Source organism: Leopardus geoffroyi, chromosome B4 (genome assembly GCF_018350155.1).
Source record: "Leopardus geoffroyi isolate Oge1 chromosome B4, O.geoffroyi_Oge1_pat1.0, whole genome shotgun sequence".
In the NCBI taxonomy this organism is placed as follows: Eukaryota; Metazoa; Chordata; class Mammalia; order Carnivora; family Felidae; genus Leopardus; species Leopardus geoffroyi.
The window spans coordinates 43,509,471-43,526,111 of record NC_059341.1 but is presented as its reverse complement, the minus strand read 5'-3'; the positions used below and the strand labels follow the sequence as shown (position 1 = coordinate 43,526,111).

At 38.8% G+C, this 16,641-nt stretch overlaps 1 protein-coding gene across 2 annotated transcripts in view; it reads left to right on the top strand.

Moving 5' to 3' along the window:
• The window catches only part of LOC123590576 (ovostatin homolog 2-like), a 76,710-nt gene that overhangs the window by 19,034 nt on the left and 41,035 nt on the right, over window positions 1–16,641 (top strand). For both annotated transcript variants that reach the window (XM_045463851.1, XM_045463850.1), the window contains exons 12-19: window positions 620–847; window positions 1,647–1,701; window positions 2,140–2,285; window positions 2,664–2,813; window positions 11,545–11,715; window positions 12,708–12,852; window positions 15,863–15,968; window positions 16,389–16,617. In XM_045463851.1, coding sequence (XP_045319807.1) covers window positions 620–847; window positions 1,647–1,701; window positions 2,140–2,285; window positions 2,664–2,813; window positions 11,545–11,715; window positions 12,708–12,852; window positions 15,863–15,968; window positions 16,389–16,617 — 1,230 coding nt within the window. The remainder of the gene's footprint in view (window positions 1–619; window positions 848–1,646; window positions 1,702–2,139; window positions 2,286–2,663; window positions 2,814–11,544; window positions 11,716–12,707; window positions 12,853–15,862; window positions 15,969–16,388; window positions 16,618–16,641) is intronic.

The following is a 16,641-nucleotide window of genomic DNA, read 5'->3' as shown; positions in this document are numbered from 1 at the left end:
CAAAAATAAATACAAACATTTAAAAAATTTTAAATATATATATTTTTAAAAAGTTGCAAACTTTCACGTATTTTATATGTCTCCTTGTTCATTAAATAATATGTAAGAATACTTACTCAAGAGGATGAGATAATAGCCTGGTACAATTGTTATAAAGTCTGTAACATCCAATATTTTCCTCTGAGACACCAGAAATAGTTCATGAAGATGATTTGGCATTTTTATCCCCTTTTATCATTTGATGCCTGGATAGGGGAGATGCTACGATTTCCATTTTTCTGCTTCTTGAACAGAATTTTAGAGTTAAACAATTCATCCACGTTCAAATATAGCTGACAGACACAGGGTGTAAGACTATTCCCTGACTTCAGTTACAAAGTAAAAATAAACTAGCGTAGACCTAATAAAATATACATACAACTATGGTCATGTTTTGTACGCCAAAAAAGAAGAAAGCGTAATTATTGTTTTACTTCCAATAACTTGATATTTGAAACGTCAGCCACAAACTAAGATTCCTCTCTACTGTGAAGAGATAAGAAGCCTTCCATTCTGGAATAATCCCTGTCCTTAAAAGTGTTTATAGCTCTAACATCCTTTACTTCTCTTTTCCTAATAGGCCACGTATATTCGACCTAAGAACTGCTATCCTCCCAGCTGGTTAGCGCCGGAGTATGTGGATGCTCATTTCTCAGTTTCACGCTTTTACTCCCGAACCAACAGCTTCCTGAAGATTGTTCCTGAACCAAAACAGCTTAGATGCAATCAACAGAAAACTGTTACTGTGCATTACACCCTAAACAAAGAAGCATATAGGGATGATTCCAATATCAACTTTTTTTATTTGGTAAGTCTCCACTGATGGATCCTTGGGTCTTGTCTGATTGTCTGCTTAGCACAGGGCGGCTTGGAACGGGGACATCAATCATGTCATTGTTCCTGAGTGAGCAGACCCCACGTGGCTGTGACTACCCTTGGATCTGCTAAAAACAAACACAGAAACAAGTAAATGAACACGTAAAAACATCCAAGGCAATTTCAATTTCCCTAAGGTTGAAAAACCTGCTATTCAGAGTCCGCTCTTTTAAACATTCAGTTATAATTCACATCGAGTATCCATGACCCTTCATGAGAGTACAACATTAGGCAGAGACAAGAGAGTAAAGGGGAAGGCTAATTTTAATAAGCAGTAAAAGGAATGAGCCCTTTTGGCTCTGTCTCCATATTTATCCATTTCATCCTTATGAGGCAAAGGGAAAAAATAAAGTTACACTTTTCAGTTTACAAATAAGGTAACAGTGGTGGAGAAGTGACATGACTTGGCTTCCTTGAAGCGAGACAGTCTAAATAATTCAGGGCTTTGTACACTCCCTTGCGTGGTGAATTGCATATTATTTACCAAGTTGCTAGCACATAATAGACTTTCAATTCATCGTCGTCAGTTTCTGTGTTCTTTTCCAAGTGGTGCAGTTTTGCATTTGTTCGTAGAAGTTTCTGTGTTCTTTTCCAAGTGGTGCAGTTTTGCATTTGTTCGTAGAAGCTACCTTATCTTTGGAACAGAATTATCATCAGACCGTCATTAGCAATTTTTCAGATTCCGTTAGATAGCGTGATGTTACACGTCGTGTTTCCTGTGTTCCGTCCAGGTGATGGTAAAAGGGGCTATCTTCCTCAGCGGACAAAAGGAAATCAGAAACAAAGGTAAACATAATACAGTCATTTGTGTTTTGTTTTTTTTTTTACGAGGTACTCTGCCTTCGTTTTTCTTTCCTTCTAAGAAAATGTTATAGGGATAGAGTCAAGAGCACTTAACGTTAACGATTAGTGGGTGGAAAGCAATAGTATGACCCCAGGGTATTCTTCCAAATCTTGCAGAGAAAGTGATTTCAACTCCTTTCAATCGTTGCCAGGCTGTCAAGCCCGTTATAGAAACGTGCTCCGCCAAACCCAAATATTGTTGCCGCCTAAATTATGCAGTCTTTTTTATCTGCCCACGTCGTTCCCATTATTTAACTTGTTTGCCTTTAACACAAAGCCCAATTCGCTCCCGCTACCCATCAGCCATTCTCTTTTATTCCAAGTAGCCAGTGAGCCAGGAAAGTTTTGGCACTAAAGTTAATGACATCTCCTACTACACAGCCTGGAATGGAAACTTCTCGTTCCCGATCAACATCAGTGCCGATCTTGCTCCTGTGGCTGTCATGCTTGTCTACACCCTTCACCCGAGTGGGGAAATTGTGGCTGACAGTGTCAGATTCCAGGTTGACAAGTGCTTTAAAAACAAGGTGATGTTTCTTCTATTTCTTTCCTGTCCTGAGAGAGAGGAGCGAAGCAGTTCTCTCCCCGGTGTCCCCTTCTTTACATGACTACTATCGCCTTTACGCGGTGATCTCACAATAAATGTCGGTGTGATTAAAACAGGAGGGATGAGGGGCGCCTGGGTGGCTCAGTCAGTTGAGCGACTGACTTCAGCTCAGGTCATGATCTCGTGGTCCATGAGTTCGAGCCCTGCGTCAGGCTCTGTGCTGACAGCTTAGAGCCTGGAGCCTGCTTTGGATTCTGTGTCTCCCTCTCTCCTTGCCCCTCCCCCCCCCAAAATAAATAAAGATTAAAAAAAATTTTTTTTATAAGTATCTTACTCTCCTTTTCTTCCTCCACTTTAGGTTAGCGTGAAGTTCTCTAAGGAGCAGGGGCTACCTGGCTCCAACACGGATCTCTACCTTCAAGCAGCCCCTGACTCATTCTGCGCACTCCGGGCTGTGGATAAAAGTGTTCTTCTGCTGAAATCAGAACAACAGCTGTCAGCCGAAAGTGTAAGCTCTCTGATCTCCTCCTGTTCCTCGTTTTCATCTGGACTCCTTGCCTTTCAGCCGATGTACTTTATTTGAGACGAAACAAGTTTTAGAATATCAAGTATTCTCCTCCTTTGTTCTCTCAGGGGTTATACACTTTATTTTTCTTGAAACTTAAAGTTAAATCTCTGTGTTGGAGGAGATGCTTGGATACAGTCTACAGTTGTCTATTACCTATTAAGAGATCTTATATTCTCGTAAGCATTTCCAGACCAGCAATTCTAGAATTTCACATCAAAATTGTTTCCATTAATAACTGTTGGCTATTTTCCCTTTATTTTTTTTTTGGGGGGGGGGGGCACGAGGACATATAAATATTGAAAGGTATGATCCCATTTATAACTAATTGAAAAACTAAAAATTTTTCTTCTGATTAAAATTATACTTATTGTCTTAAGCTATTTGAACTGCTACAAGAAAATACCCCCAAACTAGGTAGCTTATGAACAATAGAAATATTTCTCACAGTTCTGAAGGCTGAAATTCTGACATCAGGGAGCTGGCATGGTCAGGCAAGTCCCCTCTTCTGGTTTGCAGACTCCTTGTGTCCTCACATGGTGGAAGGGACAAGGGACATCTCTCAGGCGTCTTTGATAAGGGCATTAATCTCACTCTCTACCCACTCCACCGAATCACCTCCCCAAGGCTCCACCTCCCAATTCCATCACTCTGGGTATGAGGATTTCAACATACAAGTTCAGACCACAGCACCCGTGTCCTGCGAAAAATGTGCAAAATACACAAAGGCAGAAAGAAGGAAATCTTTAAAATCATTCATAATCTTAACACTAAGATAATTTGTTTTAATTTCACAAAATGGACTTTTATTATATAATATGGACACTTCTGATGTAATTTTTTAAATCTCTTTTCTGAAGGCATATATATTTTACAAATGGGATCTCACTAAAAAACACAATTTAGTATTCTGCTTTTAACAATCTATAGTATATCCAGCTGTAAGTATAAATTATAAAAATTAATGACTTAATATACTAACAATTAATCATGACATAAGCTATACATTTTTTCCCAATGTCAAAGTTGAATACATTTAAATTTCTTATTGGGGTTGAGAAGCTTCTTTCTTTTTTTTTTTTTTAAAGTTTATTTATGGGGCGCCTGGGTGGCGCAGTCGGTTAAGCGTCCGACTTCAGCCAGGTCACGATCTCGCGGTCCGTGAGTTCGAGCCCCGCGTCGGGCTCTGGGCTGATGGCTCAGAGCCTGGAGCCTGTTTCCGATTCTGTGTCTCCCTCTCTCTCTGCCCCTCCCCCACTCATGCTCTGTCTCTCTCTGTCCCAAAAATAAATAAACGTTGAAAAAAAAATTTTTTTTAAAAATATTTAAAGTTTATTTATTTTTGTCGGGGGGAGGGCAGAGAGAGACAGAGAATCCCAAGCAGACTCCACACTGTCAGCACAGAGCCCAATGCAGGGCTTTCGAACTCAAGAACCAGGAGATCGTGACCTGAGCCGAAATCAAGAGTCGGATGCCTAATGGACTGAGCCACCCAGATACCCTGGAGCTAAGAAGCTTCTAACTGACTTCAGAGTCAGAAAAGTATCAACAAATAAAGGATAAACTTACCTATAAACATGGAAAATCTATATATACTTTTCTTCTAAGAGTTTCATGGAGCCAGAGTAAATCATCTCTACTCATTCTTCCTACAACTGGAGGTAGCAAGGTCTTAGAAAAACCACCTTGAGAGGGGTGTCTGGGTGGCTCAGTCAGTTAAGCCTCCGACTTCAGCCCAGGTCAAGCATGATCTGTGGCTCCTGAGTTCTAGCCCCGCATCGGGCTCTGTGCTGACAGCTTGGAGCCTGGAGCCTGCTTCGGATTCTGTCTCCCTCTCTCTCTCGGCCCCTCCCCCACTTATACTTTGTCTCTCTCTCTCTCTCTCAAAAATAAACAAACATTAAAAAATATTAAAAAAAAAAAACACCCTGAGGAAAAACCATCAAGGGCCCACCAATAGAAAATTCCAGAAGCATTTCACCAGACCAGAAGATACAAGTGAATTAGAATAAATCAGAGCCAAAGGAGGTTGCCCTTGTTTATTATCTATGGCCATATTAACAGTGTAAATCAAGCGATGTTATATAAAGGAGAACGTTCCTATTCATATTAAGTTTATAGTACTTTCAATATTATGTTATATAAGTTTAATTTTTAGTTTTAAATAATGTTAAAAGATATAAGGATTGTATAGAGAACTCTCATGTACTCTCTACCCAGATTCACCAGTTTTTAACATTTTGCCACATCTGTTTTCTCTTTCCCATTCTCTCTCCCCCCTTTCTCTCTCTCTGTCTCTCCTCACTCTCTCTCTCTCTCTCTCTCTCTCTCTCTCTCACACACACACACACACATATGTATATAGCATTTCAAATTTTTTTTCTAAACCATTTGAGAGTGAGTAGAAAACTTCATGCTATATTATTCCTTAATATATCAGTGTTCATTTCCTAAAAGCAAGGATATTCTCCTGCATAATTACAATACAGTTATCAAATTTAGGATACTGCACATTGTTTCAGTACTTTCGATCTAATCTGCCAGCTATGTTCAAGTTTTGTCAGTTGTCCTCTATACCACACATTTTCCCTAATTTAGTGCAAGATCCAAGGCAGAATCGCATATTGCATTTGGTAGTCATGTTCCTTTAGTTTCCTTTAACTTGGAACAGAATCTTTCTTTGTCTCTAATCAATCTGACCTTTTAGAACAACATAAGCCAAGTATTTTTTTTAAATAGGATGTCCCTCATTTTAAGTTTTTCTGATGTTTCTCATGTTTGGGCCAAGATTATGCATCTCTGTCCAGAATACAGCGTGTAAGATACTGTGTGTTTTTCAAGGTACACAAGATTCAGCCGCGCATCTGGTGACGGTAATTTTAGTCACCTGATAAAGGTGTTTCCATATATCTCCACTGGCTATTTTGTTCCTTAACCTAATGAGCAATTTGTGCTTATTAAGACTCTTTGTACATCCTGCTTCTCATCAGAATTTCCTTGGAGTTAGCATCCATTGATAGTTTTTGCCAAAACCAATATTGGTATGAGAGTTGGAACATGATTTTCTAGTTCTCCCTCTTCCTCTTTACTTATGGATGCAGGAATATTTATTTCCCAACGTTTATAATTTTGAATTAATAATTCACAATTCAGGGGTGCCTGGGTGGCTCAGTCGGTTAAGTGTCTGACTTCGGCTGAGGTCATGATCTCATGATTCAAGAGTTGGAGCCCCGCGTCGGGCTCTGCGCTGAGAGCTGAGAACCTGAAGCCTGCTTCGGATTTTATGTCTCCCTCTCTCCCTCTTCCCCTCTCCCACTCATGCTCTCTCTCTCTCTCTCTCTCTCTCAAAAATAAAAATAAACATCACAAAAATTTTTTAAATAATAATTCACAATTCATTACTATCCTTGATTTTTATGTTACAATTATCCTAAATTTTCCCAGTGGGAGCATCTTCAAATCGGTGCCCGTGTTCTTGTGACGTGCCCACATCATGGTTTTAGCAATTGCTGATTTTCTGGCGCAAGATGCTATAGGCCCATCTTGTACTTTCTTTGCTCCAGACTTGAAAATAACTATTTTTCCAGGGATCCTTAATTCACTAGACAATGGAATAGTGCTTATTTTATTTCTCTCTTCTTAAAATTTAATATCTATCCAGTTGATACAACATTATCTTTGCTGTGCTGGTTTGCAATACTTTTCCATAGACTGTATTTCTATTTGCAATTATATTTATTTCTGGAGTTTATATTCTATCCCACTGGTCTGCCTGTCTATGGATGGGTCAGCACCACAGTTTTAATTATGGAAGCTTTGTAGGGTGCATTAATTTTTGGGTAGAAATCAACTCCTCATTCTCATCCCCCCGCTCTTATATTTCAGAGTTTCCTTAGCTATTTTGCCATGTTTGATTTTCTGTAGCAATTTTATCTTTAACTTGTCTAATTCCAGAAAGCGTTCACTGATATTTTTTTATTGTGATTGTATGGAATTTATAAATCACATCAAGTACATCTTGATGGTGAAATGTCACATCAAGAACGTGGAATGCCTTTTTCATTTGTTCAACTGTACTTTTACGTCTTTTGTGAATTTCAATTTTAAATAATTTTTATGTAGTTTCCTGTTAAGCTTATCCAGAAGCAGGTTAACTTCTTTTGTTGCCATTGTGAATAAAGTTTTCTCTTCTATAACACATTCTACCTTGTTATGATTTGTGTATATGAGAGGTATTTTTTTGCAGAATAATTTTATAATTTTGCTAACTTGCTGAAATCCTTTAGTGATTTAGTTCTAGAAGTTGTTCTCTAGGCTTTCTAGGGATACTGCCATATTACCAACAAATAGCACAGAGCGGGAAGCGGGCCTCGAACTCACTGACCGCGAGATCATGACCTGAGCCAAAGTCGGACGCTTAACCGACTGAGCCACCCAGGCGCTCCCCTGATGATCTATTCTTAAAAAATTGTTTGCCTCATTGCAGTAGAATATTAAATTGCAGGAGGAATAGCATCCTTGCCTTGTTCTGGACTCTAGCAGAATATCCTATGCCTGGTGCTTTGTGCATGGTAGTTTCTTAATAATTTTATTTCTTTTGTAGAAATTGGTCTGCTTAAGCATTCTCTCTCTACTGGTGTCACTTTTGGCAATTTATATTTTCCTAAGAAATTAAGTCTTTCTATATAGGCTTTCAAATTTGTTTGTACTGAGAAGTGCAAAGAAATCTCATGATATTTAAAAACTCTGTGCTGTATATCAATCGCTACATCCTTCTTTAATTTTTTCCTCTTTATGTAACTTTTATTTTGCATATTTTTAGTTTCTTCCTTTTTTTCTCCTTATTAATTTGTTAGTGGTTTACCTGTTTTGTTGATTTTTTCAACTTCAGATTTTGATTGATTAATTTGATCTAATATGGGCTTTTTAAAGTATTCTAACACATTAATTTTTGCTTGTGTCCATATAACTTCTTTATTGTTGCTTGTTTTGTTGATGTTATTTTTAACTTCTTTTACTTAGAAATTTGCATAATTTTCATTTACTTATATTTATTGGTTTAAGCGTTAAGGCCTACGAATTCTTCTCTGATCTCTACTTTTAAAGTATCCCTTAGATTGGATCTGTAGCAATTACATCATCATTTTTCAGAAATTCTATACTCTCTGCATTTAGCCTTTCCCTGAAAACTTACTTAGTGAAGCATTCTATAATGTATATGTAGACAGGCCTACCTATATGGGAATTTTCGTTTTAATTTCAAGTTATCCTGCCTCGTGATCAGTAATCTTTCTACTTTATGGAAACTACTGATATTTTTTCTGCGTGTCCAAATGTATCAACAGATTCTGAGAATGCTTCACTTGTATTCAGAAGATGCAATCTCTTTTATCGGTTCGTTTTCTATCCGTAAGATCTCATTTGTTTCCAAGTTTTTATTTATATTCCAGATAGTTAACATACGTGCAATATTAGTTTCAGGTGTGCAATATAGTGAGTCCACACTTTCCCACAACACCAGGTACTCATCACGACAAGTGCACTCCTTAATTCCCTTCATCTATTTAACCCATCCCCCATCCACCTCCCCTCTGGGAACCGTCCGGTTGTTCTCCACAGTTAAGAGTCTGTTTCTTGGTTTCTCTCTCTCTTTTTTCCCCCTTTGCCCATTTGTTTTGCTTCTTAAGCTCCACATAAGAGTGAAATCATATGGTGTTTATCTTTCTCTGACTTATTTCGTGTAGCATGATACTCTCTAGCTCCATCCACGTCATTGCAAATGGCAAGATTCTGCTGTTATTTTTTAAATACACTTGACTTGTCTTGTACTGAGAGTAGTGTGTTAAACTACTCCGTAAAGAGTGTTTCTGTCTACCTCCCCTTGCACCTTCTGCTGTTTCTACTTTGCATAAATGACTGCTGTATTTTTTTTTTAATTTTTTTTTTCTAACGTTTATTTATTTTTGAGACAGAGAGAGACAGAGCATGAACGGGGGAGGGTCAGAGAGAGAGGGAGACACAGAATCGGAAGCAGGCTCCAGGCTCCGAGCGGTCAGCACAGAGCCCCGACGCGGGGCTCGAACCCACGGACCGCGAGATCATGACCTGAGCCGAAGTCGGACGCTTAACCGACCAAGCCATCCAGGCGCCCCAAATGACTGCTGTATTATCTGGTGCACAGATATTCATTACTCTTGTCCCTTTATTGTGCAATGGGGGTTTTAGCACTATAAAGTGCCCTTTTCTATCTTATTTGATGCCTTTTGTCCTTAATTCTACTTTGTCTAATATCAAGACCATTACAACCTCTGCTTTCTTATTAATTTCCTTTACCTACACTTCAGTTTTAGTATCTTGAAATATTGTATTTTATAGGTTTTTTCTAGAAGTATAGTCCTGGATTTTGCTTTTAAAAAAAAGCTTTTTAGAAAAGAATTAAGTCTATTTACTTGTATTGATATGAGTGATATCATCAACTCTATCATAACAGGCATCAACTCTATCATAACGTTTTTGTTATAATTACTGTGTAACATTTAAATTTACTTTATTTCTTTTTTTAAATGTTTATTTTGGAGAAAGGGAGTGAGCGAGGGAGGAACAGGAAGAGAGGGAGACAGAGGATCCAAAGCGGGCTCTGCGCTGAGAACAGAGAGCCGAATGAGGGGCTCGAAATCACAAACTGAACCTGAGACCATGACCTGAGTGGAAGTCGAACGCTTAACCGACTGAGCCACCCAGGCACCCCAAATTTAGTTTATTTCTTTAGCTTTTTGAGTTTTTCTTTGCTCTAGATGGTTTCAAATTTCTTGCATTTAACTGACGTTTAATTTTTATTTTAGTGATCGTCTTTGTGTTTATATCTTTTATAATACTCTAATCTCACTTTTTTCTTGCCTAACCTTTCAATCTAACCAGTCATTTTTAAGTATATCTTTTGACTCCTTCCTATTATCTCTACCACAGTCAATAATTTTATTGTACTTTCACCTTTTCTCTCATGTTAAAGTTGAATCTTTACTTCTTTGCCAAAACATCCTATGTTTACATTCTACTTTTCTCTTCAAACTCACCGAGTTTTGCCCATTGCCTTAGCCATCCTTTGGTTGCCCAAAGCTCTTTTATACTAGACTCCTCAGAAGGTCACCTGGGTAGAGAATTCCCTGAATTTCGCATTCACAATTCTTTCACTAAAGCTTTGTTGTGGGAAGGACAAGTTATCTATATTTTAAATTCTTGGTTCCCACTTTCTTTAAATTTCTTGAAAATGCTGCTACCCTATTGGAATTGCTTCAAATCTTCCTTTTAAGGACACTGACATAAGTCTAATCCATGTACCCTTGTAAATTATTTGATTTTTTTTTTTTGCCTGAAGGGCTTGGCTTTTTCCCTTTATATTTAAAATCTAATATTTTTAGTAAAACACCTCTCAGAATCTGTTTGGGAGATGTTTTACCAGCTAGTCAGTAGACCCATGCATTGGGTAAACTCATTTTTTATTTCCAGAATTTGTCTTGAATTATAATTTTAAATATTAGTTTTTCCATTTTCCTCTTTCTAGAAAAACTCTTTAAGCAATATTGGATCTTCTTTGCCTGCTTTCCAAGTCAACTGCTTTGCCTGTGACTCATTTTAATTTATTTTCCTCTCATTTTTATTCTTTTTTCTTTATTTTTATGTTGCTTTTTAAAGTTTTCTTTCAATCTATTTTTTCTTGAGCTCTGTATAATTTAGAGTTTATATCTGATATTAATTTGACTATTTCTGACTTTAATAAATTATCATTTTATTTCTTCCTAGGTCTTTCTCATTTCCTTTCTTTCTTTATTGAATTTCCAATTCATGGTGCTTTTTTTAGTACCCCCAGTGAATGTTTAAGAATATTTGATTTAGGGGTGCCTGGAGCCAGTTAAGCGTCCAACTTCGGCTCAGGTCATGATCTCACCGCTCATGGGTTCGAGCTCCATGTGGCACTCTGTTCGAGCCCCGTGTGGGCTGACAGCTCAGAGCCTGGAGCCTGTTTCAGATTCTGTGTCTCCCTCTCTCTCTGACCCTCCCCCGCTAGTGCTCTTTATCTCTCTCTCTCTCTCTCAAAAATAAATAAACATTAAAAAAAATTTTTAAGAATATTTGATTTATATGAAATGTTTTTGGTTTTTCTTTTTTTTGGTATAGCTTTTTCTCTATTTGTTCAGTTAGTGACTTTAGCAGACAAGTTGCATCAGCTGAAATGTTTTGCTTTTCATTTTCTCCTTTATCTTATAGCAGTTTGGTATGGAATTATTTTTTTCCAGTTCTTGATATGTTTGTGGACAGTGTTCATTGATAAAGAGTGCCGTTTCCAGTTATTTTAATGAAACGCTATTTGTTTAATTACAAATATTGTCGCTGATGGAAATAGGAGTGGAGAATGCTATCCTACATGCTATCCTAAATCCTGAACCAAAGCTGAAAACTTTATGAATGTGACATTGACCACCTAAAACAAAATTGAAGTTTCCCTCTTCTGGAAGGATGAGTTGACAAAAAATGTTGGATTAAATATTATGGCTATGCTCTTAAAATAAAGAGAAGATTACTATGGAACAAAAAAGTATTTACAATACTTGCCAATTTTGTAAGAATAAAAGAGGAATGCTTAAAACCATCGGGAACCATGTGATTTTTCTCATAGGTGTACGATCTGCTTCCACATGTAGAACTGTATGGTTATTTCTATCATGGCCTCAACCTTGATGATGGCAAGTTTGACCCTTGCATTCCTCAGAAGGATATATTCTACAATGGTTTGTATTATATACCTGTAAGCAACTATGGGGATGGAGACACCTATGATATTCTCAGGGTAAGATCGCTTAAGACTTTAAAAATTATTTCATTTCAATTTTAATTGTAGCATTCATAATGCATACCTGTGTTTTATTAAATGTGTCGTTTTCTTCCTATTCTTGGAGACTGGTGTCAGTAATCTGTTTCAAGATGACTCAGAAACTATCTTATAAAAAGATATTAAGGGGTGCCTGGGTGGCTCAGTCACTTAAGGGTCTGACTTCGACTCAGGTCATGATTTCATGTTTCATGCGTTCGAGCCCCACGTCGGGCTCTGGGCTGACAGCGCAGAGCCTGGAGCCTGCTTCGGATTCTGTGTCCCCCTGTCTCTCTGCCCCTCCCCTGCTCATGTTCTGTCTCCCTCTGTCTCTCAAAAATAAGTAAAAGATTTTTTAAAAGGTATTAATTTTTGTGGATTTTCTCCCTCTTTTGTTAAAAATAAGTGGCAGTGAAATTATAAAACTTTGTGTTCGAAGTAATGAGCCAGTCTTCAATTTATTGCAATAAATGTTCCACAGAAATTACCGAACCAAGAAGCTGAAATATAGTCCAGGCTCCATCAATTAGATCCGCTGAAGTCTCCATTAGAGGAGTCAGAAGGCATGGAAGAAAAAGGGCTAGACAGACTTTAGTTTAATCTACAAGGGACTGTGCATTGCATGTGTATATATCTACGTGTTTGCATCTGTTTGACGTTAATTAGGGTGATGATAGTGCTTACCTCATAAGTATTTTTCCCTTTGCATTAAATGGAGAATGACTTAAAATACTTAGCAAAATCCTGGCACATACATGCTAGATAAATCATAATGCTTATCACTTTTGTTCCAAATTAAAGACTTTCCATACATCAAATAGAGCTGACTTGACTTCTAAAATCCCACACCCTTGCTGGCAGAGGAAACCTCTATCATCTGTTTATCATTATAATATATAGTTGGTAGGCCTTTTTTTAGGTCTTGCATGAAAGAAACGCACAGCTTTCTTTTGTTGTTTGTTTCTTTGAAGGCTATGGGTCTGAAAGTCTTTACCAACCTTCATTACCGGAAACCGGAAGTATGTTCAATGGAGGGAAGGATGCCATTCCTCAGGCCATTGCATCTAGACGCAGAAGGATATGGGCCAATATACAGTGCCCCATCTAGAATTGCATGTGGGTATCACCTCACGCCAGTCAGAGTGGCTAAAATGAACAAATCAGGAGACTATAGATGCTGCGAGGATGTGGAGAAACGGGAACCCTCTTGCACTGTTGGTGGGAATGCAAAGTGGTGCAGCCACTCTGGAAAACAGTGTGGAAGTTCCTCAAAAAATTAAAAATAGATCTACCCTATGACCCAGCAATAGCACTGCTAGGAATTTACCCAAGGGATACGGGAGTGCTAATGCATAGGGGCACTTGTACCCCAATGTTTATAGCAGCACTCTCAACAATAGCCAAATTGTGGAAAGAGCCTAAATGTCCATCAACTGATGAATGGATAAAGAAAATGTGGTTTATATACACAATGGAATACTACATGGCGATGAGAAAGAATGAAATATGGCCTTTTGTAGCAACGTGGATGGAACTGGAGAGTGTGATGCTAAGTGAAATAAGTCATACAGAGAAAGACAGATACCATATGTTTTCACTCATATGTGGATCCTGAGAAACTTAACAGAAGACCGTGGGGGAGGGGAAGGGGGGAAAAAAAGTTAGACTTGCATGTGGGTAATCTAGAATTTTGTGTCTTAGAGATGGCTAAAAGAGTTTGTGGAACTGGGTGTATTTGTGATAAAACTATAAAAATTGGGATTTATATGTGAATTAGGCCATGTTTTTGACTACAACTAGACATCCTGCAGGATAAGGCAGACTAGAAATGGTTTTTGGGTTTTGGTTTGGGTTTTTTTGTTGTTGTCGTTCAAAGGAAGAATTAGCTTCGGATGTGCAAGGAAGTTTATTTTTATCAGTAGAACACAGAATCAGAAGTGTTTAAGAGCAGGCAATGTGTCGTGATGCGGGAGGGACAATCACTGTAAGTGAGTGTGATACAGGAGAAGGTGTCCTGATGGGGCCCTTATACCTGTATTACGTGTAAACCACAATCCACAGGGTTCAAGACAGAAGGCATTTTGATTCCCAGATAGCCGAAAAGCTGGCATCAGAGACGTGAGTTCAAATAGTAGTCCGTTTCCTATTGAAAGGGCTGTAATCACAAAAATCAGCCATCATCTTAGGCGAATGAGGTAATGAGACAGATGTTCAAAACGGGAATGTAGTCAGGAAAACAAATGAAACAAGATCATCGGAATGGGACTAAAATCAAAGCTGAACTCCAGATCTGAAAATACGTGAATAACACCCACAAATCCCCCTACACAATATCGAGTGCGTCCAGTAGTTGAAGTGGGGCTGATCCTGAAGATGAGTACCAGAAACTACTGGAGAAAAATGAAAGCCCTAACAACTTCATGCAAGGGTGGATTCAGTGGGTACTCAAGAGACCCTAGAAGTGTAGAGTTTAAAACCGCTTCGAAGTCCTAGTTAAGAGGTTGAAGCTCTGTACTTTTTTTTTCTGCTACTCAATGACACTACATTCAGTAATCTTTATCAGACACATTTAAACTGCTTAGTGTCTTTCGATGAAATATACTGAACCTCAAGGTCATTCCCTGTAATGTCCTCCTTCTTCAGTTTTTCATTTGTTAACTCACTCAACAAACATTTATTGAGGCCAGGTACGGAGTTACGCATCGTAAAGGCAGTGGCTTCATCTCGGCTTTTCTGGAACTTTTAGTCTCACAGGGAAGCACGACAAGTGAAACAGGAACACCAAAAACCTGGGAAGAGTGCACGAAATGGGAAGAATGTAAACAGGAGACATAAATTCCTCCGGGGCCTGTTAAATCCTTGGCATTTACGCCAAGACCTGAAAGATGAATGATTGTACATCGCAAAAGAGTTAGAAGCGCATTCCAAGCAGCGAGGGAAGCACTATGCAAGACCAGCGAAGAAAACAAAAGTGTTTCAGGGTGGCAGAAGGATGGCTCAAAGGCAAGAGTAAAGATAGCCCAAGCAAGAGGGATAGACAGCTCAGGAAGACCTTGTAGGGCATTGAAAGCGCTTACAATTCATTTCAGTGAAATAATACACTATTGACAAGTTTTCCGCCATCTAATATGTGTTTTTAAAAGATATCTCTGGCTGCTCTATGGAAAAGGGGATTGGGATTTGGGCTGCTTGGGTGAAATATTCTAAATGCTAGTAATTAAACTGAGAGACGGCAGTGCTGGGACTACCATAAAAAGGCAGTGGAAATAGAGAAACATGGATAGATCTGAGAGCTGTTTTCAGAGATTGGTTAGGATAGAAAACGCAGAAAGGGGGTCTGGGATCAAGGGCAATTCTTAAGTCTCTGATTTGGGTAAGGGAGTGGATTTTGGTACTTTTCAGGGAGACAGGAAATACTAGAGAGGAGAAGGGGGTGTATATAATGAGTTTACTTTTGGAACAGTTTCATTTGAAATGCCTGTAAAGTATCCAAGAAGAAATGTCCAGGTTGGAGATGCAGAGGTGGGGGGGCGGGGGCGCTGGGGAGACCTCAGCACACGCATTGTAATGGCGCCATGTGTGGGGATGTCAATGGGGAGACAGTGCCTAAAGAAGAGAAGAGGTCTTAGAAACCAGAGCTCTTAGAAACCAGTCAAAGAGGGGGAGATCACAGAATGGGGAGAATGGGAGAATGGGAGTGGCCAAAGAGAAGAAAACTAGAAGGATGTGGTGTCACGAAGGTTATCGGGAGTGACTAAAAAGGACGCAGTGATTAAGAATGCCGGTTACAGCCTAGAGGCCAAGTAAGTGCAAGATACCAGAATGTCCAATGAGAAGCTCAATTCAGGAACAGACATCACTTTCTCTAAATCTGGCCCTGGAGGCACAATGTAGCCCGGTTGTTATTTTTGTCGGTTTGTTGTGGCTTTGAATAATGGCAGAGATTTGAACGCCAAAATGCCGGTGCCTAGGTGTAGATATACATTTATTGGCAATGAGCCCCGGGAGCAAAGCCCTATTTTGCTTCACATTAAGCATGGGTGATTAACGACATAGCTTATAGGTGCGTGCCTTTGAAACACGTAACTTTATTCTCTCCAGATAAAGCATTTCTCTTGTCTTTTAGCTGGTGGAGGCCTGAAGGAGAATTTTGACTATGTGGAACAGGCTATAATAGAAACGGTAAGAACAAACTTCCCAGAGACGTGGATATGGGACCTCGTCAGTGTCGAGTGAGTTTTTGAGTTTTCTCTCCTGCGTTTATTTCTATTTTCTTTTCGTTGTTATTTCTTAAACTTCACCATCGGCCGTATAAAGCAATACCGTATTTGTAAAATAGAGACTATCATTCATTGGTATGTCCTGACCACGTTATTTTTTTTTTTCTCTAGCATTGTTTCTCATTTATTAATCCCATGCAGGCAGATGCAAGCTGCTTCAGCTTTTTTTTAAATCGTGCAGGGTTCAAAGAAATTTGCCATTTTTAAAGATAAATTTGATAAAAATACGGCTTTCAAGATTGTTATCTAATGCCCTGTCTAAACATTTTAACTTACTTTTAACCTTCAGTTAATACGTTTTTGCTTGCTCTGCACTACGTTTAGCTTCCTTGTTTAGACAAGGGATGCATTTTATCAATGATGTCTCCTTAGTTCCTCAGGTTCAGCAAACATGTCCTTCCTCGTCCCTGATACCATAACCCAGTGGCAGGCAAATGGCTTCTGTGTGAATGGTGACGCTGGGTTTGGCATTTCATCAACAGTCACTCTGGAAATCTCCCAGCCTTTTTTTGTTGAAATGACTTTGCCCTTTTCAGTTGTTCGAAATGAACAATCCGACTTGGTTGTCAGTGTCTTCAGCTACCTGAGTACATGTGTAGAGGTAAGTTGTTCCCTTCGATCTGGA